Source organism: Camelina sativa, chromosome 10 (genome assembly GCF_030686135.1).
Source record: "Camelina sativa cultivar CO46 ecotype springtype chromosome 10, ASM3068613v1".
In the NCBI taxonomy this organism is placed as follows: domain Eukaryota; kingdom Viridiplantae; phylum Streptophyta; class Magnoliopsida; order Brassicales; family Brassicaceae; genus Camelina; species Camelina sativa.
Window position 1 is genome coordinate 26,631,666 of NC_141889.1, and position 26,623 is coordinate 26,658,288.

The 26,623-nt window shown below is 41.2% G+C and overlaps 2 protein-coding genes and 3 pseudogenes across 4 annotated transcripts; 1 reads left to right on the forward strand and 4 right to left on the reverse strand.

The window, feature by feature from the left end:
• Window positions 1-2,397: 2,397 nt before the first annotated feature.
• Window positions 2,398-4,246, reverse strand: LOC147937413 (uncharacterized; annotated as a pseudogene).
• On the forward strand, window positions 4,121-6,332 carry LOC147937414 (uncharacterized; annotated as a pseudogene). The gene is made up of 4 exons (XR_015568969.1): window positions 4,121-5,235; window positions 5,631-5,698; window positions 5,797-5,863; window positions 6,036-6,332. The product of XR_015568969.1 is annotated as an uncharacterized LOC147937414 (transcript).
• Window positions 6,333-6,404: 72 nt separating this feature from the next.
• Window positions 6,405-12,097, reverse strand: LOC147937415 (uncharacterized; annotated as a pseudogene). Its single transcript, XR_015568968.1, has 18 exons — window positions 12,023-12,097; window positions 10,872-11,057; window positions 10,665-10,769; window positions 10,253-10,531; window positions 10,011-10,148; window positions 9,779-9,906; window positions 9,546-9,678; window positions 9,114-9,466; window positions 8,816-9,016; window positions 8,608-8,712; window positions 8,381-8,509; window positions 8,110-8,283; window positions 7,863-8,000; window positions 7,640-7,761; window positions 7,428-7,560; window positions 7,209-7,338; window positions 6,891-7,117; window positions 6,405-6,808 (listed from the first exon to the last, which is right to left on the reverse strand). The product of XR_015568968.1 is annotated as an uncharacterized LOC147937415 (transcript).
• A 4,240-nt stretch (window positions 12,098-16,337) lies between these two features.
• On the reverse strand, window positions 16,338-16,736 carry LOC147937416 (uncharacterized). The gene has a single exon (XM_087468795.1). The coding sequence runs from the start codon at window positions 16,734-16,736 to the stop codon at window positions 16,338-16,340; it is 399 nt and encodes a 132-aa protein (XP_087324921.1).
• Window positions 16,737-16,764: 28 nt separating this feature from the next.
• LOC147937417 (uncharacterized) lies at window positions 16,765-17,427 on the reverse strand. Its single transcript, XM_087468796.1, has one exon. The coding sequence runs from the start codon at window positions 17,425-17,427 to the stop codon at window positions 16,765-16,767; it is 663 nt and encodes a 220-aa protein (XP_087324922.1).
• Between the last annotated feature and the right edge of the window lie 9,196 nt (window positions 17,428-26,623).

A 26,623-nucleotide genomic window follows, 5' to 3' on the forward strand; every position in this document is an offset into this window, starting at 1 on the left:
ATTTACTCTTTAAAAAATTTAGACTACTAACTTATTAATGAGTACACTACACTACATGCTAGGCCAATAATATCACTCCCGAGAATTTTAAATTTGTATGCTTATTTCTTTTCTTCATAAATTATAAATCGCAAACTGGAGAAAGGACACCTTGTGACCAAGTCTCCTTGTCCTTCACAAGTTATGGTATCTCTTTCACTATACATACGGGAAAATCATCAACCAATTCATCAGATACAAAAAAAACCTTTTAATTTCTATCTGATCGAATCATTATATATAAATCCTCTACTCGTTGGCGATGATGAAGAAAAACTAGGTGTAATCCACTCAGAAACCGGAGAAGAAGGATCTAATTCGTGGGTTTTGGAGAATAGTTTTGGAAAGTCTTGGGTGAATGTGAAGGATGCGAAAATTCCAACGTTGTAAGAGAACCGTTTGACACCCGTATGGTTTCCCAAGTAACGATGTTGTATCGATTGCGAGTAGTCATAACCTCGGTCTCTACAACATGAGTCGCAACAACTATCAATATTTGATCAAGAGTGAATATGTCTTACCTTACTATGAACCAGCCAGAAAATGTATATATGATCCCTTTCTACTCAGACTTCGTCAGAGTTGGTATGAATAGAAAAGCAAACTAGAGCATTGTTGTACCCACGATCTGTCATCTCGAGCAATAGGCAAAGGGCCTAGGCCGGGCACGTCTAATGGGCCAATAGCGTATTACTGATCGGCCCATCAGGCCCGGAGAAAGGAAGAGAGCACGAGGATGCTTCGCGTTGGTCAGCTCGCAGCTCGGGCTTGGTCAAAGATTCCCGCATTCAAGACGATTAATTAGGACACGCAAATCATGCCCTATTAATTATGCATTAATTAGGTAATAAATTGGTCGGTATAAATATGTAAGGGGGGAGTCTTTTGTAAGGGGGTGAAAAACATTTTCCAAAAGAGGCAATACAATACACTCTCAAAAACTCTCTCGAATCCAGTTCGGAACTTCTAAACGGTGATAAGCTCCTCCACATTCGAACCACTTCGGAAGGAGAAAATCGATTCCAGTTCTCACAAGCATGTAAGAGATAAACCAGGGATGATGAATCTTATCCAACTATTGTTGTTATCATATTTTTATTTATTTGCTGAAAAAACATTCTGTTCGTATTTATCCAAGCAGATGTTGGTATGATCTCTCATAATGTGTTCTACGCTGTTGAAAGCTAAATCCACATAAGTTATATGCATACTATCCTTTTATAATTGATAAAAACGTCGGACAAGCTATAGCATAGTTACTACTATACGAAACAAAAACAACAAATCAGTGAAGCCTAGAGATAAAACTTTTAATATATGAACAGTGCTAATAGAAAGTCGTGTAACTGTGTGAATAGGATATGGTACGTAGAACAATGGAAATAAGACAATTATTTTGATCTTTAATTCGCTTTGTGTGAGAAAACTTGGCTTATTTATCAAAGAAATATCATGAGCCCAATCATATCCATTGAGAAAAAGCATTGTGTTGGTTAATTATTGAAAAGAGATGCATATTAGTTACGTACGGTTGCAGAAACACTATATATTACGCCTATAGTACATATATTTGGAAAATAAAATGTCGCCTATTTTAACACACATAATTGGAAATTAAAATGTTTCAAAATTTTACTATAACAAGGCAAGCTATATATATTACAGAATGCTTTAGCGGGAAGTAGAAACAAATAGATCACTTTATGACACTCAATGTGCACAATTTGGTGCAAAGTAGTTAATGATGAAATATGCTCTATCCGAATGAATATATCATGCATGTTACATACATGAACAGTCTCTAATATACCATCGACAATGGGCATACCCAACCCAGGCTAACATTAATTATATGTTTATTCAACCATTTTTATTTAGCAGTACTTGTTGACACAAACAAAAGATTAGATAGGCAATAAGTGGTTTTTATTTAAATCATATTATCAATCTGGTTTAATAGAGAAAGATCTACAAACAAAAACCAACATCTAGGTTTCTCTAAATATCAGAGAAACCCGTCTTTAATTTTCGTAGCCAATGTTTAAAAAAAATGTACAAAAGCTATTGTTTAGGTTTTTTCCCCTCAAATTTTCTTTCTTTTTTACATAGACTAATTTCCATTTATTAAAGGAAAATGCTTTATAGAAAAAATTCAAGAAACATTATTATATATACTGCTAGTTGTTATAAAACTAATTTTAATATATTGACAGACCAAAGTTTGATATCTATGATCTGATACATATACTTTGTTAATGAGTTTTAATTTTAATTAAAATATGATAATTTTATTAATAAATATTTGTAAATTCATTTGACTTATTTGAAAACAGAAAAATTAAAATTAAAGACCAAAGTCTAAAAAGCTATAATCTCTTTCCTTTATTTGACAACAAGAAATAAAACTTAGCAAATTATCATTCAATATTATTATTTTTTTTCTTTTTTGTGTGCACCCAAAACTTTTTATAAATAGAGCAAAGTTGCCCTCATACAAACTTAAACAACGCTTCGCAACAGAGTCAGCTGATACATTTGCTGCTCGTGGGATATAGCGACAGGTAAAACTAAGAAAACTATCCGCTCCAAGTAAGATATCCGATAAGACCCCATGAACTTCCAAAAGAATTGATCGAGAGCTAATCGCTCCAACCAATTGTAGACAACCCGATTCAATATAGAAATGCTCGACTCCCATCCTCATCGCATCCTGAATTGCAGCTCTACACGAAAGGCTTTCCGCCATTAGAGCTGAAGATACATTCTCACAAATAGCAGAATGTTGAGTGAGAACCCCAGACGATAAGAAGGTTTGTGTTCAACCAAGCCCCGCAACTCTTAACCCTGCCCTCCAAGCAGCATCTGAGGTACTAGCCATACTTACCCCGGCGATCTAGTGAACTCTGGAGTAGCTCTCCTTTGCCTGGGACTCGGTATAGCTAGGGAAGGCTTCTGAGCTGTAAACCACTCCTTGGCATCCGCGATAGCTTTTGTCATGGTCAATTGTGCAGTAAACAAGCGATCATTAAAGACACTTTGATTTCTTGATTTCTAAATATTCCAGCAAACCCACGACCCTAAAGGCCCTGCACTGATCCCCGATGGGGGAGACAAATTTCGGAATTTGCCAACTTCAATCCGTGTATTATGTCAATGAATGCACTAAGAATAACAATAGCGGTTAACCAAATGAATTCTGTATCAGATAATTTTGGTGGTAAACTTCAAAAGTCTTAAAGCAAGCTAAACAAATCACTTGAACTTGAACAGAAACGAACCCGAAGCTACAAAGAAAAAAGCTTGACCGGAAATAACCGAATGAATTTTGGTACATCTAATCCGGTTTAACAAAATTAGGATTTGGTCCAAATTCGGTTTTGGCTTTGAAATCTAATCGTGCCGTTTATTCTCTGTTTCATCTTCTCTCCTCGTCTCAAATCTCAAAGCATTTACTCGTTAAAAATCTCTCCTTCTGGCCATCGTCTCCAAGCTCTCCGTTTCCGACGTGGCTGCTATGATCTTAACTGAGCTGTGTCTGGTACAGTCTCCCGCCACTCTTTCATCGGAGTCTAGGAATCCGATTTCCGGCGGTGATGGTGGAATTGGAATCTGATTTTGGGCTGTATCCTTCAAGAGAATTGGAGAAGCAAAATAATGGGGTTGCTATTAGAAGAAGGTTTCTATGAATTGGGTCAAGATTAGAGAGGCGAGTTTGATTGCTTTCCTTTTTTTGTTTTTTTTTTTAAACTCTTTTGAGTACATTCTAATACTACAGCCTTGTGAACAGTTAGAGATGGTTACAATAAGAATGATTCATATGTATAGCAAAAATAGGAAGAAGGATATGTGTTGATAAATGCGTAGTGAGAAATCAGAAATAGCTATGGATGATGTTTGCATTTTGAGTCTATTAGCTGATTATAGTAGATAAAACAACAACAAGCAGATACTTTCCTCTAACAAAAGCATCTGTTTTCTTTTTTTTTTTTTTTTTTTTTGCAGTGTTACTCAAATATAGAAACCACTGCGAATCAAGACGTAGATAACAGCTTCACTCTCTTTGTCACTGATACTTAACCATTGCGTTTGCAATTATTACCAAAGGAAGTTTGTCAGCTGATACATGGCGTTGGTTATTTGCATGCATCAGAAAGAAAGTAACACAAAGGGAAGGCACTTGTCTAATAACGAGTCCGGATCCTGACATAGTTGCAGTTGTTAAGGAGCGTGAGTGTCAGTGGGCACATCACCGGTTCTGTCTTAGGCATATGTGCTTAAAATTTTATGAAGTCTTTCATAACAATCTCATGACAGAGTTTGTTTACAAGGCGGGATCTACGAAGCACGTATCAAAGTTCGTGAAGTACTTGAAGAAAATCAAAAAGATGAATTTGGAGGCTCGAAAATGGTTAGCCAAAATACCTCCACATCAGTGGGCTCTGGCTTACGATGATGGTGGGCTGAGATTTGGGATCATGACAACAAAGAAAATATCTAAGACATATGGTTTCATAAACAAAGCTCTTGATCTTCCAATCACAGCCTGCATCTTGCTAAGTTTTGATCACCTGGCAGAGCTTTTCAAATCTCAACGTGGTCTTCTTGAGGAGTGTCTCTAAAGAACAGAGGAGAAGTCTATGCCAAACATGTCATGAAAAAGCTTGAGAAGTACAAGTTAGCCTCTAGAACACTCGATGTATTGCCTATAGACCAGACTGCAGGGAGGTTTCAGGTCACAAAAGTGCTGCAAACTGGAAACAAGAAATATTTTGTTCACTGCAGCGATCGAGTTTGCACGTGTCAGACATGGCAAGTTTACAAGTATCCGTGTTTGCATGTGTTAGCTGTTTGCAGGAGGCTGAACTATGACCATTTGGAGTATGTAAATGACTTCTACAAGACAGAGAGTTTTCTTGGAGTTTATTCTGCTGAGTTTAATCCACTTCCAGGAGTCTCCAATTGGCCAGAAGCTTCCAATGTTACAACACTGTTTCCTGCTGGAAGTCGTCAGATATCAGTTGTCCTGCCAGTGGCAAGCGAGTCACCCCGCGAGAAGTCAGCTAAGCCAAATGATGCGGACACGGGAGCGAGTGGAGGATGCGAAACGAGACGATCAGGGCGACCAAAGAAGCCGAATAGTAGATATGCCAAATAAGGACTTGAATGGTAGAGATATTGATATGCATCGAGAAAATGGTTAGTGTTTGTTTGCTTATTGATGTTGGGGGAAACTTAGAAGGGGCGACTAATGAATTGGGTGGATGAACCAGTTAGGAACGATTTTTGTTTGTTAAAAGAATGCTAGCTAACCAGGTTAATAGTTATCATACTGAAGGGATAATCATCCTTTATGGGTATGATGGTGATTCTAGGCATCCAACTCAATCACATGCTTTCCTGCTAAGAACAAGCCAATTCTTTTTGTAACCTTACCCCAAACACTATACTTTTCTGCAGTTTATAGCCATGTAGTAGCAAAAACAATTGTCAATTAGTTCTTGGTTATGAGGAATTACGGATGCAGAACAAGCCAATGTCGCTTTTCAACCTTCTGTGGATCTAATCTTGAGAAGAACATACTTTAAATGCAGATAAGTAGTGGGAACACAGAACAAAGAGCAAGGGAGGCACTTGAAACCATGGGAGCTTCAGTCTTCAGGTGATGGATCTTGCAATCCCTTGCTACTCTTTAACCTTTTTTGGTTTGGTGGTCAAATTTGTGAGACTTAATGAATGAAAACATGTTGTTTGGGACAGTGGGATCACACTCACCAAACTTGTTGGAGTGATCGTGCTTTGCTTCGCAAGATCTGAGATAATTATGGTGAGTGACTCAAATCCATTTCCTTGTGCAAATTTTTGATCTCTTACTTGACTTAAATACAAATGGATATGTAATGGTGCATATAGGTGTATCACTTTCAAAATATAATTGGCATTTTGCATGAACTCGTGTTCTTACCTATTAAGTTAATATGGACTTATCTCGTGATCAGGCTTGACGATATGTTCTCTAGCCATAGAAGCCACTATGATTAGTTCTTGCACATATTGTGGATTCCATTCCAGCATCGACACTTGGACATCGAGGAGCAGCAGTAGCAGAGAGACATCTCTCTTAGAGTTCAACGTTTGGGACATTACTCTTATTGCTCAATATCCCGACTCACACAAATGTATGAATTGAAACATCCTATATTGATGAATAGCGTGATTATTGGACATCCTATATATACCCTCTGTATCAAAATTAAACAGGCCCATGGGCTAATGGAATGTTGGCGTAGTTTTCTTAACTAGAATTATGAGTATGTAATGCTAAATCCTATCATTTACTATCTCTATTCCAAGAACAGAATCCTAAATTATAAGAGATAATGCTCTTCGCAATATCATAATAATAGCTTCAAAGAAAGGGATTACAACAAGTAGCTAATACATTACTAATATCAAACAAGTCATTGCATCTTAAATCAAAGATATACAACAAAGCCACAGAGTACATATGAAGATGTTCATGATGATAGTGAAACTAGATAAGGGAAGAGGGTTTTGGAGAGAGCCAATTCTTGAGCTTATGGGTATGGGAAGATAGAGCAAGTGCGGCTCCCACAGCGGCTCCTGCAGCTGCTATAGTTATAGCGGTAAGGGGTGCTATTTTGAGACCGTCATTTCCACGGGAGAGTCTCCTCGAGATCAGTTTGCAGGACTTGTCAGCTTCTTTGTAAAGAAAACAATTGGCTACTCCTTCAGCGATGGCTTCATCGTTCTACAGACATAGCAGGTGAGGTCAGAGAAGAAAATATGGGTGAAGTTAGTTATAGCTTAGACGAGTCTAAGAGAGGCATTACCTTCACCCTGAAGCTATATATAGTACGCTTGACAACGAGAGTATCACTTGGTGAAGATAATAGTTTGATGGAATGATCCTTCCAGTCGTCTACAAGCTTTTTAAGAAGAGCAACACTTGCTTTTATATTCTCCGTATAGAGATTATCCCAGTGCTTAAAGCAACCAACGTTTTTTTTCACGCAACGGATAGCGATTGCTATAGCTTCCTTGGCTAGAACAGGATTTCCTGTGTAACAACGGTAATCCATTACAAGTCTATTTGGCAAACAGAGAGAGGGAAGTAGATTACTCAAGGATTCAAGGTTTTCGTTTGTTACCAGCACCTTCTCCAGCTAATCTCAATGAAAACGTGAATATCTGCTTCATTGTGTCGCTTCCTGTCGCCTTCTCTGGTGCAAGGGCTACTTCCTTCAACAAGGGATAGATTGCCTCAAACCTCTTTGTTGTCTGTGCGCACCATGCTTATGATCAGAAACGACAAGCGCATGCATCAAGGTTTTGTTTTTGTTTATATAAATTCCAACACTACTACTTACCTCTACTCTAGCGGATGAAGCAGGAAATGTATGTTGCACCAAGATCGCAAATGAAGAAGGTGGAATCAGCCGCTCTCCCTCCTTAACAGCTTCGTTTACAAGTATGGTCGGAGCCTCTGGATTCGTCAAAATCCTAAGTGCATAAGCAAGATCAGATGGTTGTTACATTACATACAGCAGAGGAGGGAGATGACAAGAAAAACTGGACTCACATCTCAACAAATTGCAGGATGAGATCCATTGCCTGAGGGCTGTAGCACTTGTTATTACCGACTAGTGGCAGCAAGTTACGTGACCATGAATACAAGCCAGCAGATAAATCACCTTGGGAGGCCTGTATAAAGTTGGAAAGTTTAACAAAACACACAAATTTCTGGTAGAGTCCTAGCTTTGAGTTCACCAAAAAAAATAAAATAATTATAACATGACATGAACCTGAGCCATCATCCAAATAATAAAAGGAAGCTTGTCCTCGCCTTGATAAGTAGGTGTCTCCCTCAGGTGTGGCAAAACAGTAGTCAAAGCATCAGGTTTACAACGCAACAGCATGGCTAATGCAACAAATGTTGCCACCTAAAAGTAGAAAACAAAACATAGGAGTCTCAGTGAAACAAACAAAGTTAAGTAAGGGAATACACCCATTCAATCAATCAATGACACAAAATTGATGCGTTTTAATTACCTTAGATTTGTTAGAATTGTTTTGTTCTATTTTGACAACTCCAGGCCATTCAGTGAGAATGAGATCAGACGCCCACAGTACAAAGGCACGTAGTGTTGTTTCAAATGGAAGTATGTTGATAAAATCAACTGATGTTTCGTAGACAGATGTAGGAGGAATTTGAGGAAACGGAACCTATTGATTTAATTAAGATATCAGCTCTAAGAAACTACCCGACCAATAGACTCTTCAAATGCACAAAAACGTAATAAGAAATATTTAGCTCGCTCACGTGGATCAGCGTGGATAAAGAAGTCTCCTGGAACATCTTGACCCATCGGAATGATACTTGGCTAAGTTTATCCCCATAGTAATCGACTAATATCAATATCTGCTTACTTGGAATAGGCCAATGCTTGTCCTATTAACAAATAAAAAACAAGAGTAAATTTAATAAGTTTTGAATTTTGATTACTGGGATTAGGGAGGGTTACTGAAATTAAACATGCATGCACTTACCAATGTGTCAGCGAGGAAAGCCGCAAGATCTGAGGGAACGATCTTTGCCGCAGCTTCGGACAAAGAGAGTATTCCCTTTTCGGCTTCCTCGGCCGCCACAGCTGCCTGTTAGTTAAAAACAAACAAAAAGGACTAAAAAAAAAAATTGAAATTTTGATTTTTGTGGGTCTATCTATCTATCTCATCGGCGGTTATAGTATTCACTAACCGTTGGAAGATGTGAGGGTGAGGGTTCGATCTCTGTCACAGCTCCTTCGGCTCCTGCAGCTGCTATAGTTATGGCGGTAAGGGGTGCTATTTTGAGGCCGTCATTTCCACGGGAGAGTCTCCTCGAGATCAGTTTGCAGGACTTGTCAGCTTCTTTGTAAAGAAAACAATTGGCTACTCCTTCAGCGATGGCATGCTCGTTCTATAGGCATACATAGCAAGTGAGGTCAGATATGAAGATACGGGTGACATTATTAGTTATAGCTTAGAAGAGTTTAATTAAGAAAGGCATTAATTACCTTTATCCTGAAGTTATGTATAGCATCATAGACAGTGAGAGTATCATTCGGTGATGATAATAGTTTGAGCAAATGATCCTTCCATTCGTCTACAAGCTTTTTAAGAAGAGCAACACTAGCTTCTATATTTTTTTATAGAGAATATCCCATTGCTTAAAGCAATCAACGTTTTCGGTGACACACCTGATAGCGATTGCTGTAGCTTCCTTGGCTAGACCAGGATTTTCTGTTTTCGGTGACACATCTCCAGCTAATTTCAAGGAAAAAGTGAATATATGTTTCACTGTGTTGCCTCCTGGCGCAAACGCTACTTCCTTCAACAAGGGGTAAATTGTACCAAACCTCTCTGTTTCCTGTGCGCACCATGCTTGTGATCAGAATGGACAATCGCATCAAGGTTTTGTTTTGTTTTGTTTATATAAATTCCCTTACCTCTACGGATGAAGCAGGGAATGTAAGCCGCACCAAGATCTCAAATGAAGAAGGTGGAATCATCAGCTGTTTTCTCTCCCTAACAGCAGCTCCATTGAAAAGTATGGTCCGAGCGTCTGGCTCCGACAAAATGCTGATTTGAAAGAAAAAACAAGATCAGATGGTTGTTACAACATTACATACAGCACAGGAGGGAGGGAGATGACAAGAGAAGAAAAAAAAACTGGACTCACATCTCAACAAATCGCAGGATGAGATCCACTGACTGAGGGCTGTAGCTCTTGTTCTTATAATCGACTAGTGGCAGCAAGTTATGTGCCCACGAATACAAGCCAGCACATAAATCACCATTGAAGAAGGCCTGCCACCATTTTACAGTTTAAGAAAAATTAACAAAAAAACCAAAAATTTCAGACACACTCGTGATCCTCCTATCCTAGCTAGTTTACAAAAAATAAAAATAACCTGAGCCATCGTCCAAACTATAACCGGAAGCTTGTCCTCGCCTTGATACCTAGGTCTGTCCCTCAGCATGGGTAAAAGATAAGTCAAAGCAGCAGGTTTACTACGCAACATGATGGCTAATGCAACAAATGCTGCCACCTACAAGTAGAAAACAATGGAGTATAATAGAAATTAAAGGGTAACCGAGTGAGTGAATACAACACCATTCATGTCATTCAATCACAGAAAACAAAATAAACCACCTGAGAAGAGCAAGTAGTAGTAGTATCTTGTGCATGTGCAGCCCAATCAACGAGAAGTAGGCGATCAAGCGCCCACATAACGAAAGTACAGTGTTTATTAGTTTGAAGTTGGTTGATCCAAGCGCCTGAAGTTTCGTAGACAGATTTAGGAATAAGAGATGATGAGACATCATGGGACCAAGGAAATTCCTTGAACACGTTCAACCATTGTGATGATACTTGGGGAAATGCTTTCTCGAGGTAACAGTAAAAGCTCCATAAAGCGGCATCCGGCACAGCCTAATAACCAACCAACCAACAAAACAAACAAACAACGACTAAATAGACTGAAATTGTGATTTATTTTTTGGTGGGGGTTATCGATTAAAACCATATATGTATTACCGAGCAGATAAAAGAATTTTCACATTACGTTTACTTTGGCGAAGAAAGCCGCAAGATCTGTGGGAACGATCTTTGCCGCAGCTTCGGACAAAGAGAGTATTGCCTTTTCGGTTTCCTCGGCCGCCACAGCTGCCTGTTAGTTAAAAACAAACAAAAAGGACTAAAAAAAAAATTGGAATTTTGATTTTTGTGGGTCTATCTATCTATCTCATCGGCGGTTATAGTATTCACTAACCGTTGGAAGATGTGAGGGTGAGGGTTCGATCTCTGTCACAGCTCCTTCGGCAGAACACGCTAACAACACATCATCCCCCGGCTGCGGATCCATTAGGTTTTCTCGCTTTCCCTTTCTTTTTGGATAATCCTCTCTCTCTCTCTCTCTCTCTCTCTCTCTCTCGGGTAATATCTCTAGGGCCACAACCTTTTCAAAATTGAAGCTTTTGTTGTGTTATGATGGTTTAACATTAAAATTAGGAATAAATCATCTCCAAAGTTAATAATACCAAGGGCCTGGGACACAACACATACACATAGCGTTTAACAAAAGCAAGTGGCGTGGGACTATCAATAACATGGAGACTGCAAGTCTAGTCATCAACCAATTTACTAAAGCTTATTAAGTGAATTCCGAAAAGGACAAAGAGACGATGTGTCTAGATGATTAATTGATTGATCTATGACCTGAAATAGTTCTTATATATATATATATACCTTGCCTTGTGAGTAATTGGTTCCGGAAAGCACACTAGTCTACTCTAAACCCAAAAATTAACAAAGAAAACCCAACTCATGCTAGAACCAATTAACAAAGAAAACCCCAACTCATACTAGAACCATAAGTTTGAACAATGTAGCAAAAACATCAATAATACATTTTAGCAACACATATTTAACACACACACACACAAACATAACTCATATCAATACATTTAGCAACACACACAAAACGTAAGTCACATACAGAATCTGATGCAAACTAAGATGTCCAAACCACCACATGAGAAGCATCACAAAAGTTTTAATTTTACACTAAACCCCTTTAAAACTACCGAATTACAAATCATGATCGATTCAAGTAAGAATCATAACCAGTTTCAGTAAAGTTCAGTGAACCATAAGCCTCTCATCAAAGTTTAATGAATCAAGTACACAACTTCAGCACAGAAAACTAAAACCCAATTCACAGATCTTGACAACAGATTCAAACCCTCCAATATTAGCATCATCTAACTCACCAAAATGAAACTAAATTTCTCAAAACCATACCAATCGAATTGGAGCTTAGGAGATGAGAAGCTTAAGCTTACAAAAGTTAGAAGCTTTCAAATCATTCAAAAAGATAAGCAGAATCGAAGAACAGAAGAGAAGTAAGAGAGATTGAATCACCAGAGCTAAGGCTTGAGACTGGTTCTTCGCAGCTCTATTGTCACGAGAGGCAAGAAAAGAAGATGAGAATCGTATGAAGACGACAATTTGGGATTTTAGGGCTCTAGGTTTCTCTGTGATTTCACTAAATAACGTGGGTATTCTGGTAATTATGTTAATTCACCACGTTTTCAAATCCATCGCTTTCATATTACAATCGCTACTAAAGTTAAAATTAATTGTTGTGTTATGATGGAAAATCCCGCGGCCACATCATACTGTATATAAAGAAATTTTAACAAATATTATTTAAACACTAAAACACTACGTTCGTTTTGTTAGATATTCATCCTAACAAAGTTCTATGATCGGATGGTTTTTCAGCTTGTTTCTTCCGATCCAATTGGACAACTGTTGGTCCAACTATTGTCAAGTAAATCCAGAAATTCTTCAGGTCGGAGATCATGCCAAGAAACCTGAATGGGACACATATCAGATTGATCCCAAAAGGATAGGGTACCAAGAACAGTGGCGGATTATAGACTAATTGCTCTTTGCAATATCTATAATAAAATCATCTCCAAATTGTTGTTTAAGCGCCTACAAACGCTCCTGGAGAACTTAGTCAGCGTTTATTCCAAGAAGGGATATCTCCGATAATGTTTTGATAACTCATGAAATCTTGCATTATCTTAAAAATTCTCAGGCGTGGAAATACTGTTATATGGCTGTCAAGACTAACATAAGCAAGGCTTACGATCGGGTGGAATAGAGTTTTTTTGAAGTTTAGGCTTTCATCCCATATGGACTTCATGGATAATGCAGTGTATTTCTGATGAGACCATGGCCAGCTCAACCAAACCATACGAACCTGAGGAGCAGCTTGAACCTGAGGAAGCATCGGAGGAGCAACTTGAACCTGAGGAAACATCGGAGGAGCAGCTTGTACCAGAGGAAGCGTTGATTGTTCCGGCAAGTCCTCTAACAAGGTCAAAATCCAAGAGGTTCAACCAAGCCATCAATGGTCTACTTAGGGAGCTGGACAAGAAGCAAGAAGACATGACTCAAGCCATCCTAATGATGATCACAGCTCAGGGTGTTCGATAAAGGGTTAAGTGTTGCTTATGCACTCTTTTTCCTTTGTCAAGTTTTGTCCCATTGGGTTTTCTTGACAAGATTTTTAATGAGGCTTAAGTAACACTTTCAAGTCCCCTTTGCCAGCCCAAATTGTGGTCTAAGGCCCATCTCCTTGCCTTGGCCCATTTTCTATTTATTTCTTGTTCAAACTAGCATTTATTGTTTTTGTAATTTTCTAGACATTGTGCATGAGCTTGACATTTGTTAATGCTCTTGCATAATTTCCTAGGCATTTATTTCTCCCTTCTCTCCTCTTCTCCTTCGTCCCCCCTTCTCCTATAAAAAGACAATGTAGTTCTCTTTTGTTTCTCATCAAACATTTCAATCAAAAATCTTCTTTCTACTTGTTTGATCAGAGAAGTGTGTAATATCTTCTCAACTTGTTTACTTCTTAATGTGTGATATCTAAGTTGTAATCAAGTTTGTAGTCTAAGAGATCTCCATCTCTCTTAGAAGTACACTTCGTTCTCCCATTCAATCCGCTGCAATTCCCCCATTCACCTTCATCGCCGTTCATCTATCCATTCCGCTGCATCTTCAAACCATTGTTCATCATCATTTCGTCCATTCCACATCAAGACCTTGCAAAGTGTGTTCTTGGGAGTAGATCCTCATCAGGAGTCTATCATGTGGTATTAGAGCCACTTTGCAATCAGGTTTTGAACTTCTAATCTTAACTTTCTATTTTTCCCAGATTTTTTGTTCATCTTGTAAGAATTTTATAAAATGTTTTACGCGTTCAAAAATTACGAAATCAATTGCATTTGGATCATATTTTTCCAGATCTGTTTTGGTTACGTGTTTTTAGAACTATTTACTTGTTGGATCTTTGATTTGTTTTCAGGTACAATGGAAGAAGAAGAGTCATCCACCTCTAGCCTGGAAAGGAGAATAACAAAATCAATCACAGCTGCTATGACAACAATGCTCGATGAAAAGCTTGGTGCGCTACGTCAAAGGCAACACAAAGATCTTAAACCCAAGTCACCAGGCGACACATCTAGATCAACCCAGAGCAGCCAACAGAAAACCTCTCACACTGCCAAATCTAAATCTGTGAATTATTCTAAATTTCCACTTTCTCATAAACTCTATAAATTTGCAGGAAGAGGAGACTACCTTGAGCGGGAGAAAAATATGCACGACTGGTTCCACTACAAGAAAGGAGAGATTAGCTTTTGCACTTACCCAACTCACATGAGACGCTTACAAATGGTGGTTGCAAATTTGACTGTTGGTATTACAAGAAGCCAAATATCACATTGTGGAGAGATCTTAAGAAGCTTCTAAGGAATAAGTATGCTCCACAAGCGCTACACCGTGGTCCCCGAGCTAATTTCACAATTCAACCAGCTCCAAAAAAGAAACCAGCCTTAGTCCCAAATCAAAAGAAACCCCCAACATCTTTGGAGGCAAAGACGCAATCAGATCTTTATGAGGCGTTAACCGAGTACATTAAAATCAAGAAGATGAAGGCTAAGTCAACATCTCAACCAAAGAAGGTCCCTGAACAGATTATCGTTCACGAGAAAAGTCTAAAATCATCGCTTGAATCAAGTGGAGAATCAAAGCAATGTAAGCCTTCTACACTTTCAAAATCCAAGGAAGTAATTGATCAAGGTTTAGAAAATTCCAATTCTTGTATGATGCACTTGTCTTTTCCCAAAAGTATTGAGATAGTTACAGATTCTAATGGAGGACAATGGAAGAAAGGAGAACAAGAAAAGGAGAATAAGGAGTTTGAAAGAAAGGATCAGCATGGACCCAAGAAGGAGCAGCACAGAGACGGACCCGAGGAGAAATAGCTTAGAGAAAAAGCCAAGGAGAGACAGTTCATTGCTAAGGATGATGTTGTTATACCAACTGGACCTATGACTCTATCTCAAGCTAAGTGTGATCATTCTTTTATCCAATCTTATTTTGTGCTTGAAAAACTAACCCATTTGGAACCGGACCAACCGAGTAGAATTATTTCCTTTTTACAGGTCCCGAAAGAAGAATCACTAGAAACAACACAAATGAGTTTGCCATTGATTAGTGATTTGGAGAAGATCAGCATTGTGCCAAACCCAGTCCCTATACCATATCTTTGTGACTACCCAAGAAAGCATTGTAAGGAAATTGATTTGGTTAGGACATATCCAAATTACTTTGTGATGATTTCTGCTCAAGATGAAAAACTTTTTGGTTAAGAAAATGTAAAAGAATTTTGTGTTTCAAAATCTATTTCTGAAAAAATGATTCCAACTTTTGAAACATTTTCTTTCGAAAAGTTCTTTAAACCAAAAGATTTGTTGTTTGAAAAGTCTCATGAATTTAACTCTTCTTTGAGAGTTTCTTTGTGTAGCATTGAAATGGAACCGTTTAGAACTAAAACTGAGCATGTAATGGTTAAACATTTTTCTGAAATGAGATATTTGCTTGAAAAAGAGTTGTGTGAATTTAAACCGATTATTGAGCTTTTGCAAACCAACTGTGAAAGATCATGTTTTTGATTTCTCTATTTCAAGTATAATGCATTTGTTCTATCCCATGAGTGCTAAGAAAGGAACAGGTTACATGAAGAAGCAAAGTTACTTTGCAGAAGAAACATGTTTTGTTCAAATCAAGGAGAAACCACCAGATCTATGCCAACAAATGATTTATCATTTTGGAGTTAGAAGCTGGAAGTATCTCAGGAAAACAACTTCGATCGCCCAAGGATGCTCCATTCTAAAACTCTATTTTGATAACAACTACATGAATATCTGTTTGATCTTTTCCTATGTACCTAAACTGTTTCCTTTTGATGTAGGAGATCTAGCGTTCTTACAAGTTAAATCAATAAACTTGGAGCATGGAAAAATAATCAAAGCTTTCTTGATGTTCAAACATGAACCACCCGATGCAACACTTGTGTTCCTACCAAACTATCATAAGATAAGTATTTTTATTCTCAAGGATTCTCTTATCCAAGATCATACAGATATGATTCGCTTGTCTTTGTCAAAAGAACCAAATACAGATTTCAGGCCAACTGAAAAGAAAGTGAGAGACAAACGATTTAAGCCACCTGATGTGGATCAAGATGAGTATCAAGATGTCAGCAGCTTCATACCAATCCAAGAAGAACCCCCAGATCCACTTCCATTAATCATGATGAGCATCAATCATACCCAAGGTATTATCCAGTTAAGTAATTCCTTAACCCAATTTTTTCTCATGATTCTAGAGCTTTGATCAGTATGTTACATTCAGAAAATATTTGGGGTACGAGATCCATGGCCCAACGCATGAAGGGGTACGGGGCTGTGACGGTACTTAGCAGTTCGGGTGGAACATGTCGAATGGGCCCATGACGCTGGCAAGCTTCGCACTTCGCTGAGAAAGCCTCGCAGTCAGCTATCATAGTTGGCCAATAATGATAGTCCTTCTTGATCTTCAAGGCGAGTGCGCGTCCGCCGGAGTGGTTACCTCCGTCACCTTCGTGCACTTCCGTCATAATGCATTCTGCTTCCTCGCGACTGACACAAGTAAGGAACACCCCAGACGAGCTGCGACGATATAAATCTCCATCCAAGAGGACATATTTAGCACATATATGGCGGGACGGTTCCATCGTTGATGTAAAGCTTGATCTTGATTCTTCAGTTATCTGGTGGTTTCGCAATATCCGTCACATCATCAACTGGCTCATCGACGTCCATCGGAACCGAATCGTCATTAATGACGGAGACTAGATTGATCAGGTTGATGCATTTGACTGGAATAGTGCATCGCATGTCAGGGTCCGAGCAGTTCGCCAAAGTTGCGAGAGCGTCAGCGGATGTATTCTCACTTCCTGGGACCTTCGTCAAGGATAAAAAAGTAAATTCTCCTGATAACGTCCGGACAAACTGTCGGTATGCTCCCATTCGTCCGTTCTTTGCGTCGAACTCACCACGAAACTGGCTAACCACAAGTTGGGAGTCACAGAAACCTTGCAGGTGTGTCACTCCGAGCCCTTTTGCTAATCGGAGTCCAGCCAGGACGGCTTCGTACTCTGTTTCATTGTTTGATGCTTTAAAATTGAGCTTCAGCGCCTGCTCGATCACCTCCCTGGTTGGAGATCGAAGAATGAGTCCCACGCCGGACCCCTGATGAGATGATGACCTGTCGACAAACATCGTCCAGAATTCCTCCTTGGGGGTAAGGTCTCCGAGTTTAGGAGACAGCTCGGTGATGAAATCGGCCAAGACTTGCGATTTTAAATTTGGTCGGGAGCGATATTCGATGTCGTATTCACTCAATTCGATTGCCCACTTTGCCATGCGTCCGGACTGGAGGGGGCTATGGAGAATAGTGCGGAGCGGCTGATCAGTCAAAACGACGACAAAATACGACTGGAAATAGGGCCGGAGCTTTCACGCAGCGACGATCACATCAAGGACCAATTTTTCTAGCATTGGATAGCGAGTCTCCGCGTCATTGAGGGCTTTGCTAGTGTAGAAGATTGGTCTTTGGTCCCCGCGGTCGTCTCGAACCAAAACGCCGCTAACTGCCGAATTGGAAACTGAGACGTAGAGGTACAATGTCTCCCCGTCTTCAGGCTTGACCAGCACCAGGTGACTAGTCAGGTATTCTTTCAGTTGCTGGAATGCGACCTCGCAGTTCTCGTCCCAATGGAAATCTTTGTTTCCTCGGAGGAGTTGATAGAACGGAAGACATTTATCCGTTGAGCGGGCGATGAAGCGATTCAGGGTGGCGATTCGGCCGGTGAGACGTTGTAATGACCCTCACCAAAGGGTGAAATTTAAAATAAAAACCCCTGGTCCAAGGACGCGCAAGGGACATAAATGGAAGGTAAGAGAGGAGAGTAGAAGAATTACAAAAGTAATGGCCGAAGAATTCTGGACGAATCAAGAGATGGCCAGTGGTACCATGTACCATGTACCACGTACCGTACCGGACGTACGTACGCGTCAGAACGTACCGGCCAAACGCTGAACGACCAAGGACGTACGCGGACGCGAATTCAAGGTGGGAAGGAGCCCACTAATGGAGGATTAATTTATTCAGGGTGGAAGATTAATTTAATCTAATGGGAGTTAGTGGAGAAATTAAATAATCAAAGGTGGTTAGTGGAGTTTAGTGGGTGGATTAAAGAAATCAAGGCAACTTAGTGGAATCATGGTGTAAGCTCGTTTATCCTCCATGTGTACCTTCATGCTCTAATAGCGACTAAGGAGAGGAGAGCGCTCCACATGCATTGGCCGCCGACCACCGCTTAAACCCTCTATAAATAAGCCTCCATTCCTCTCATTTTCGCATAAGTCTTCAAGGGGGTAAGGAGAGAAAATTGAGAGAGAAAGTGAGCGAAAGAGAAGAGAAAGAAGAGAGGGTTCGCGAGGTGAAAAAGAAGAGAGTTGCCGCCGAGAGAAGAAGAAGAGAGAAGCAAGCTGAGACTATCGACAGCCGGCCAAGGTTAGATCGATAAGGAAATCGATTCTAACCGAAGAAGAAGATCCGAGAGTGAGCCGCGAGTGAAGCAACGTCGAAGGAGATTGAATCATCGACGGTTTTACTGTGAGTTCAGGCACATACTTCGCCGGCTTAGATGGGGAATTAAAGACATCCATCTAGTGCGCGGTTTGCATGAAGCATTTAGTTGCATTTACTTGAAATTTCTTTGATATTTTTCTTGTTTAAATGCATGCGCGTGAGGTTACATCGGTTACTAGATCGAAATGGTCTAGCGACAAGGATGATAACTAGCTAAGATACTTGTAAACTTATGAGCTTGAAAACCATATAAACTCAAGTATTAAATTCGGTGAAGTCTTAAGGCGTCTTAGTCCGCGAGAAATTCCGGCTAAGCGTTGTAAGATTGGTATTGCTATCCTTCCCATTCCGTACCACATACAGCCGCGACATGCAACCCATGTTCGTGTGAGTGTAGGGTTGGTTACGAAGAGCTCGGAGGTTACTGGGCTCGCTACCCTGGCCGAGGCTGTCTACACGACGGTGTGGCTTTGAATGTTATCCGATCGCATGCCTTAGTGGTTGTGATTCGGAGAATCATGAGGGGTTAAGGGAAAAGGATGCATGCCGGGCCCAATAAGATATAACTTGTTAAAACGGTTGTTTTAGTTCAAGTTAAATTGTTGCATGTTGTTGTTGGTTGTGCATGTAGTTGCGAATGCTTGTAGAACAATCTTGCTTGGCTTATTAGCTTCCGCATGTTGTCTCTGATTGTTGCGTATGCTTACATGTCATTCGTATATGTTCGCATGTTGTTATCTTTATTCGCAAGTTATTGTTGTATATTCGCATGATGTTGCTTATACTTGCATGTTAGTTACTTATGCTTACATGTCATCCGTATATGTTCGCATGTTGTTAATACGTTCGCAAGTTGTTGTGTGTTTGCATGTTGATGTTTAAACTTGCATGTTGTTGTTATCGTTGGGGTTTGGGATTGGGGTTTAATTCTTTGCAGGAACCCTGAGCTCACTAAGTAATCTTAGATTACTTACGATAAATGTTTGTGTTGCAGGTAACCCTAGAGGGAACTAGAGGGCGTGGTGAACGATAGGACTCCGGAATAGTTTTTATTTTGTGTCTACTGTAAAAACTCAAGTATGATGTGTTGCAACCCAAACTTTGGCATTAGGCCTTGTGAACTTTTGTGTACCGTTTGTAGTAAACTCTTTTAAGTATCAATGAATCGGATTTTTCTTTAATGGAACGAGTTGTACTGATATAGACTCTGTCCGAGTCGACTCAACACACGGCGTGTCCGTAGGGTTGCAAAGCCTTAAGGACGAGTCATGTGGTCGGGAACCTCACCAAAGGACCGGCCGAAGGGCTTGATTTGTTCTCGTACCCGGCTGGACCATTGGCGAGTGTTTCCAAAGTAGCGTCTCGGGGCTGTGCTATGGACTTGGTGGTCATAGTACGGTTTGGGGGCGTTACAACGGTGGTATCAGAGCATGGTTATGATGCTGTATATTACTCGTGTTTTCAAATGTTTTATCGAGTCAAATGGTCGTAGTAGACACGTAGGAGAATCCGGTTCGTTCATCACTTAGGGTTAGATGGGATTAAGAAAACCCTTTGTTGAACATGGATGCAGATGTCTCGTCAAGGATCGGAAAGGACCAGGTCGACGCACCGTTCGCCGGACACAGGAAGGGGTTCAGGTCAGCAGTTTGGTCCGGAGGAATGGGGTTCGCATTTTGGGGATGCCCAAGGGGAGGAATCGTTTCCAGGCATATTCGAATCAAATATGTATATTCCGGAATGGGATGTACCCGTTACGATGCCAAGGTACACGCCATCAAGTTCAACTCGGTTCAGTGCATCGGAGAGTATGTATCCGCCAGGATTTGCACCGTTTGGACCGTTCGTGAATCATCCGAATCAGAACATGTCAAGAGGAGACCCAGTTCGTGGGGAAGGCCCGAGTGAGCCGAATGTACCAGAGACCCAGCAGACGCTTAAAATGATTCAAGACCTTTTGAGTCACATGATCCAGCAGCAGCAGAACCAAACCAATCGTTCAGTTGAAGATCCATCTGATCAACTTCTAAAATTGGTGATGATGATGAGGAACCTAGGGTTCCGTAAGTTCAAAGGAGATCCAAACACAGTGTTAGCAGACGCATGGATGAAAGAATTGGAGACCCACTTCGAAATGATCAAGTGTCCGGAGGAATTTAGAAGACCGGTAGCAGTTAATTTCCTAGAAGACGATGCTCGTGCATGGTGGGACAGCGTGGTTCCTCGCTATCGAGATCAGACTATAACGTGGGATATACTCAAGAGGGAGTTTGAGCAAAAATACTTTCCACCCGAATCGCGTGATCGACTAGAGAACCAGTTCCTGTGACTGGAACAAGGTGAAATGACTGTTCGAGCTTATGGGAGAGTTTTTACAAGACTTCGGAGATATTTGTACCAAGGAAACGATGATGAGTTAGCGATGGCCCGGAGATTCTTTAATGGACTTAGGCCAGACATAAAAGAAAGGTTGCATGCGGTGACATACCGGAGTGTCGCAGAAGTAGAGGAAAGAGCGGTAAGTGTTGAGGAAGCCATTGAGACAGAAAAGGAGATCACGGCCCAGGAGAAGAAGAAAGAACCAGTCCAGCAGACTAAGATTGTGAACACTCGGAGGGTGAATCAGGTAGCAGGACGAAATTGGGGCACAGGTCGTGGTAGGGTTAAAATGAATGTTAACCAGGGAGGACGTAATGTGAGTAACACGGATCCACGGGGATGCTATGTGTGTGGTCAAGTTGGCCATTTTGCTCGAGCTTGTCCAACCGTTGAGGAAACAAAGAGCAACAACCTGTCAACCGTCACATGCTTTTATTGTGGCGAGTTAGGACATTATGCGAACTCATGTCCATCGAAGCCGGCCAAACCGAACGCCCAAACTGTGAACCGTGCCCAGACAGCGAACCAAGCAAAGGAACCCCTAGCAAAGAAGCAAGCAACCCCAGCAAAAGTTTTTGCTTTAGGAATAGAGCCACCTAAACCTCCACAGGCCGCGAAGGGCCCTATAACAGGTTTGGTTGGGTTCTAACGCTCTTGTGATTGTTTATGCTTGCTTGTGTGTTTGTGTGGTTAGTTTTAGCATTGCATTTTGTTATATTTGCTTTGCATTTAGGAACATTACTTGTTGGTGGTAACCCCACACATGTACTGTTCGATTCGGGAGCGTCCAATAGTTTTGTGACTCCCGAAATGGCCGACAAGTTTGGAGACTTGTGTGAGGAGGAAGAAGTGAACATCAATGTCTACACTGCTGGTAATCAACCACCTCTAAGGACAAGAAGATGGTTCAAGGAAGTGTCGATAGTCTTGCAAGATGCGAACCTCCCGGTGAATCTGCTGGTGATGCCGTTGGATAGGTTCGATGCTATTTTGGGAATGGATTGGTTATCAGAACACCAAGCCCATATAGACTGCAGCAGAAGCAGAATTATATTCGAAAATGGAGGGAGGACACCTCTAGTTTTCAAAGGGATCAGCCCGAGTAAAACGGCATACTTTGCATCGGCAGCAAGGATTGGAAGATCAATGGAAGAAGATGAGATTTATTTGGTCACCCTTACCGCCATGGGAGGAGATGACCAGGAAGGCATGGAAGTTGAGGACATTGCCGTAGCCAAAGATTTTGAAGATGTATTTAAACCGTTGGAAGGATTGCCTCCATCCAGAAGCCATCCTTTTACCATTAATCTGGAGCCCGGAGCTACCCCGATTGCTAAGGCACCATATCGTATGGCACCAGCCGAGTTGGCCGAACTCAAGACTCAATTGGAGGACTTGTTGGGGAAGGGTTTTATTCGACCAAGTTCATCGCCATGGGGAGCCCCAGTGCTATTTGTAAAGAAGAAGGACGGAAGCATGCGTTTATGTATTGATTACTGAGGAATCAATAACATAACCATCAAGGATAAGTATCCACTGCCGCGGATTGACGAATTGTTAGACCAGCTAAAAGGAGCAAGTTGGTTTTCAAAGATTGATTTAGCTTCCGGCTATCATCAAATTCCGATAGCAGAACCAGATGTGATGAAGACAGCGTTTCAAACAAGATATGGTCAGTATGAGTTTGTGGTAATGCCGTTTGGTCTTACCAACGCGCCGGCAGCATTCATGCGGTTAATGAATGAAGTGTTCCACGATTATTTGGATCGATTCGTGATAATATTCATCGATGACATCCTTATATATTCACGAAGTGCAGAAGAACACGCGGAGCATTTGAGGAAGGTATTAGAAAGGCTAAGGGAAATTAAGCTGTTCGCTAAGTTCAGCAAGTGCAAGTTTTGGCAGAGGGAGATTGGATTCTTAGGACACAGAGTTTCGGAGCAAGGTGTGTCTGCCGACCCAGAGAAGATCGCCGCAATCCAAGATTGGCCAAAACCAACCTCAGTATCAGAAGTTAGAAGTTTCTTAGGCCTTGCAGGCTATTACCGAAAATTTGTAAAGGGATTTTCGTGTATCGCAAAACCTTTAACACGACTCACCGGTAAAGGAGTACCGTTCGTATGGAGCGAAGATGTGGAAGAGGCTTTCAGGAAGCTAAAGGGAGCGCTAACAACAGCACCAGTATTAGCCCTACCCGAACCAAACCAACCATATTCTGTGTTCACAGATGCGTCAAGAGTTGGAGTTGGGTGTGTTTTGATGCAAGGGGATAAAGTGATTGCCTATGCCTCTAGACAATTAAGGAAGCATGAGGAGAACTACCCCACACATGACCTAGAAATGGCAGCTGTGGTGTTTGCGTTAAGAACATGGAGATCATATTTGTATGGAGAAGAGGTTCAAGTGTTTACGGATCATCAAAGTCTTAAGTACTTATTCACGCAACCGGATCTTAATTTGCGTCAAAGAAGATGGATGGAGTTTGTAGCTGATTATGATTTGAAGATCCAGTATCACCCAGGTAAGGCAAATGTAGTAGCAGATGCGCTAAGCCGAAGAAGAGCACAAGTTAATGCCGAGAAAGACGTGGAGTTTCTAGCAGACGAATTAAAGAAAGTAAGGCTTCTAGCCTTAGAAGGGGAATCTAGTGAGCCGTTGGGATTACAAGCTGTAACTCAAGCAAGCCTACTACACCGCATTCGGGAAGAGCAACCCAAGGACGAGAACCTAAAGAAGATTGTCGAGGAATTAAAGAGTTCAGAAGGACCAAATGCTAGTGGTTATCATTTAGCAGATGATGACACTTTACTTCTCAACGGGAGAATAACTGTACCTGATCGGAACGGACTACGAGAGGAGATATTAGGAGCCGCTCATAGCTCAGCATTAAGTATACACCCGGGAAGCACGAAGATGTACAAGGATGTACGAAGATACTATCATTGGCCTTGACTAAAGAGAGCAGTAGCAAAATGGGTAAGCCAATGCGACTCATGTCAAAGAATCAAGGTAGAGCATCAAGTGCCAGCAGGTTTGCTTCACAACTTGCCCATACCAACTTGGAAATGGGACTCTATCTCGATGGATTTCATTACTGGTCTACCGATAAGAAAAGGGCGAGTCAATGATGCAGTATGGGTAGTGGTTGATCGTTTGACCAAAGTAGCCCATTTGGTTCCAGTAAGGAGTACGGACCAAGCACCCGTCTTAGCCGAGAAGTACATAGACGAAATTTTAAAGCTTCATGGAGTGCCAGCAAATATTGTTTCTGATCGTGACCCAAAGTTCGCATCAATATTTTGGCAAGATCTGCAAAGGGCGTTGGGAACGGATGTTCATATGAGCACCTCATTCCATCCAGAGACTGATGGGCAGACGGAAAGGACTATCCGAACCGTTGAGGACATAATCCGACTATGTGCTTTAGAATGGTCGTCGGATTGGGAGAAGAATTTGCCGTTAGTTGAATTCGCGTATAACAATAGTTATCACTCGAGTATCGGCATGTCACCGTTCGAAGCGATGTACGGAAGACCGTGTAGAACGCCTTTGTGTTGGACCGAAGTTGGAGAGAGGACGAGTTTTAACCACAAGTTGATCGATGAGACAACAGAGAAGATCAAATTCATTCGTGAGAGCATGAGAAAAGCGCAAGATCGCCAAAAGAAGTACGCGGACCGTAAAAGGCGAGAAGTGGAGTTTGAAGTCGGGGACATGGTGTATTTGAAGGTTGCACCGCAAAAAGGAAAGGATCGTTTTGGTAAAGTGGGAAAGCTTGCAGTAAGGTTTATCGGACCCTACCGGATCGAGAAAAGGGTTGGAGAAGTAGCCTACCGACTAGCTATGCCCGAGGTAATGCGATTGCATAAAGTTTTTCACGTTTCGCAACTACGAAAGCATGTACCAGATCCTAGTATGATTGTGTCTGAGCCTATCGAAGAATGGGAGCCAAATCTCACATACCCCGAAGGACCATTTGGAATAGGGCAAAGGAGAACCCGAAAGTTGAAAAACCGAAGCATCCCTCAAATCCAAGTATTTTGGGGAAAGCAGAACCGTAAGGTCACTATTTGGGAGGATGAGGATAGAATTCAAGCCAAGTATCCTCAGTTGTTCGTCGAAGAAGATGAGGCAGGACCATCAGAACCTTATGGAATTCGGGACGAATTCTATTAAGGGGGGGAGAGTGTAATGACCCTCACCAAAGGGTGAAATTTAAAATAAAAACCCCTGGTCCAAGGACGCGCAAGGGACATAAATGGAAGGTAAGAGAGGAGAGTAGAAGAATTACAAAAGTAATGGCCGAAGAATTCTGGACGAATCAAGAGATGGCCAGTGGTACCATGTACCATGTACCACGTACCGTACCGGACGTACGTACGCGTCAGAACGTACCGGCCGAACGCTGAACGACCAAGGACGTACGCGGACGCGAATTCAAGGTGGGAAGGAGCCCACTAATGGAGGATTAATTTATTCAAGGTGGAAGATTAATTTAATCTAATGGGAGTTAGTGGAGAAATTAAATAATCAAAGGTGGTTAGTGGAGTTTAGTGGGTGGATTAAAGAAATCAAGGCAACTTAGTGGAATCATGGTGTAAGCTCGTTTATCCTCCATGTGTACCTTCATGCTCTAATAGCGACTAAGGAGAGGAGAGCGCTCCACATGCATTGGCCGCCGACCACCGCTTAAACCCTCTATAAATAAGCCTCCATTCCTCTCATTTTCGCATAAGTCTTCAAGGGGGTAAGGAGAGAAAATTGAGAGAGAAAGTGAGCGAAAGAGAAGAGAAAGAAGAGAGGGTTCGCGAGGTGAAAAAGAAGAGAGTTGCCGCCGAGAGAAGAAGAAGAGAGAAGCAAGCTGAGACTATCGACAGCCGGCCAAGGTTAGATCGATAAGGAAATCGATTCTAACCGAAGAAGAAGATCCGAGAGTGAGCCGCGAGTGAAGCAACGTCGAAGGAGATTGAATCATCGACGGTTTTACTGTGAGTTCAGGCACATACTTCGCCGGCTTAGATGGGGAATTAAAGACATCCATCTAGTGCGCGGTTTGCATGAAGCATTTAGTTGCATTTACTTGAAATTTCTTTGATATTTTTCTTGTTTAAATGCATGCGCGTGAGGTTACATCGGTTACTAGATCGAAATGGTCTAGCGACAAGGATGATAACTAGCTAAGATACTTGTAAACTTATGAGCTTGAAAACCATATAAACTCAAGTATTAAATTCGGTGAAGTCTTAAGGCGTCTTAGTCCGCGAGAAATTCCGGCTAAGCGTTGTAAGATTGGTATTGCTATCCTTCCCATTCCGTACCACATACAGCCGCGACATGCAACCCATGTTCGTGTGAGTGTAGGGTTGGTTACGAAGAGCTCGGAGGTTACTGGGCTCGCTACCCTGGCCGAGGCTGTCTACACGACGGTGTGGCTTTGAATGTTATCCGATCGCATGCCTTAGTGGTTGTGATTCGGAGAATCATGAGGGGTTAAGGGAAAAGGATGCATGCCGGGCCCAATAAGATATAACTTGTTAAAACGGTTGTTTTAGTTCAAGTTAAATTGTTGCATGTTGTTGTTGG

Bases quoted from the DNA above. Each gene is read 5' to 3' on its own strand.
- LOC147937416 (XM_087468795.1), bottom strand. From the start codon at position 16,736: ATGGAACCGTCCCGCCATATATGTGCTAAATATGTCCTCTTGGATGGA.
- LOC147937417 (XM_087468796.1), bottom strand. From the start codon at position 17,427: ATGGCAAAGTGGGCAATCGAATTGAGTGAATACGACATCGAATATCGC.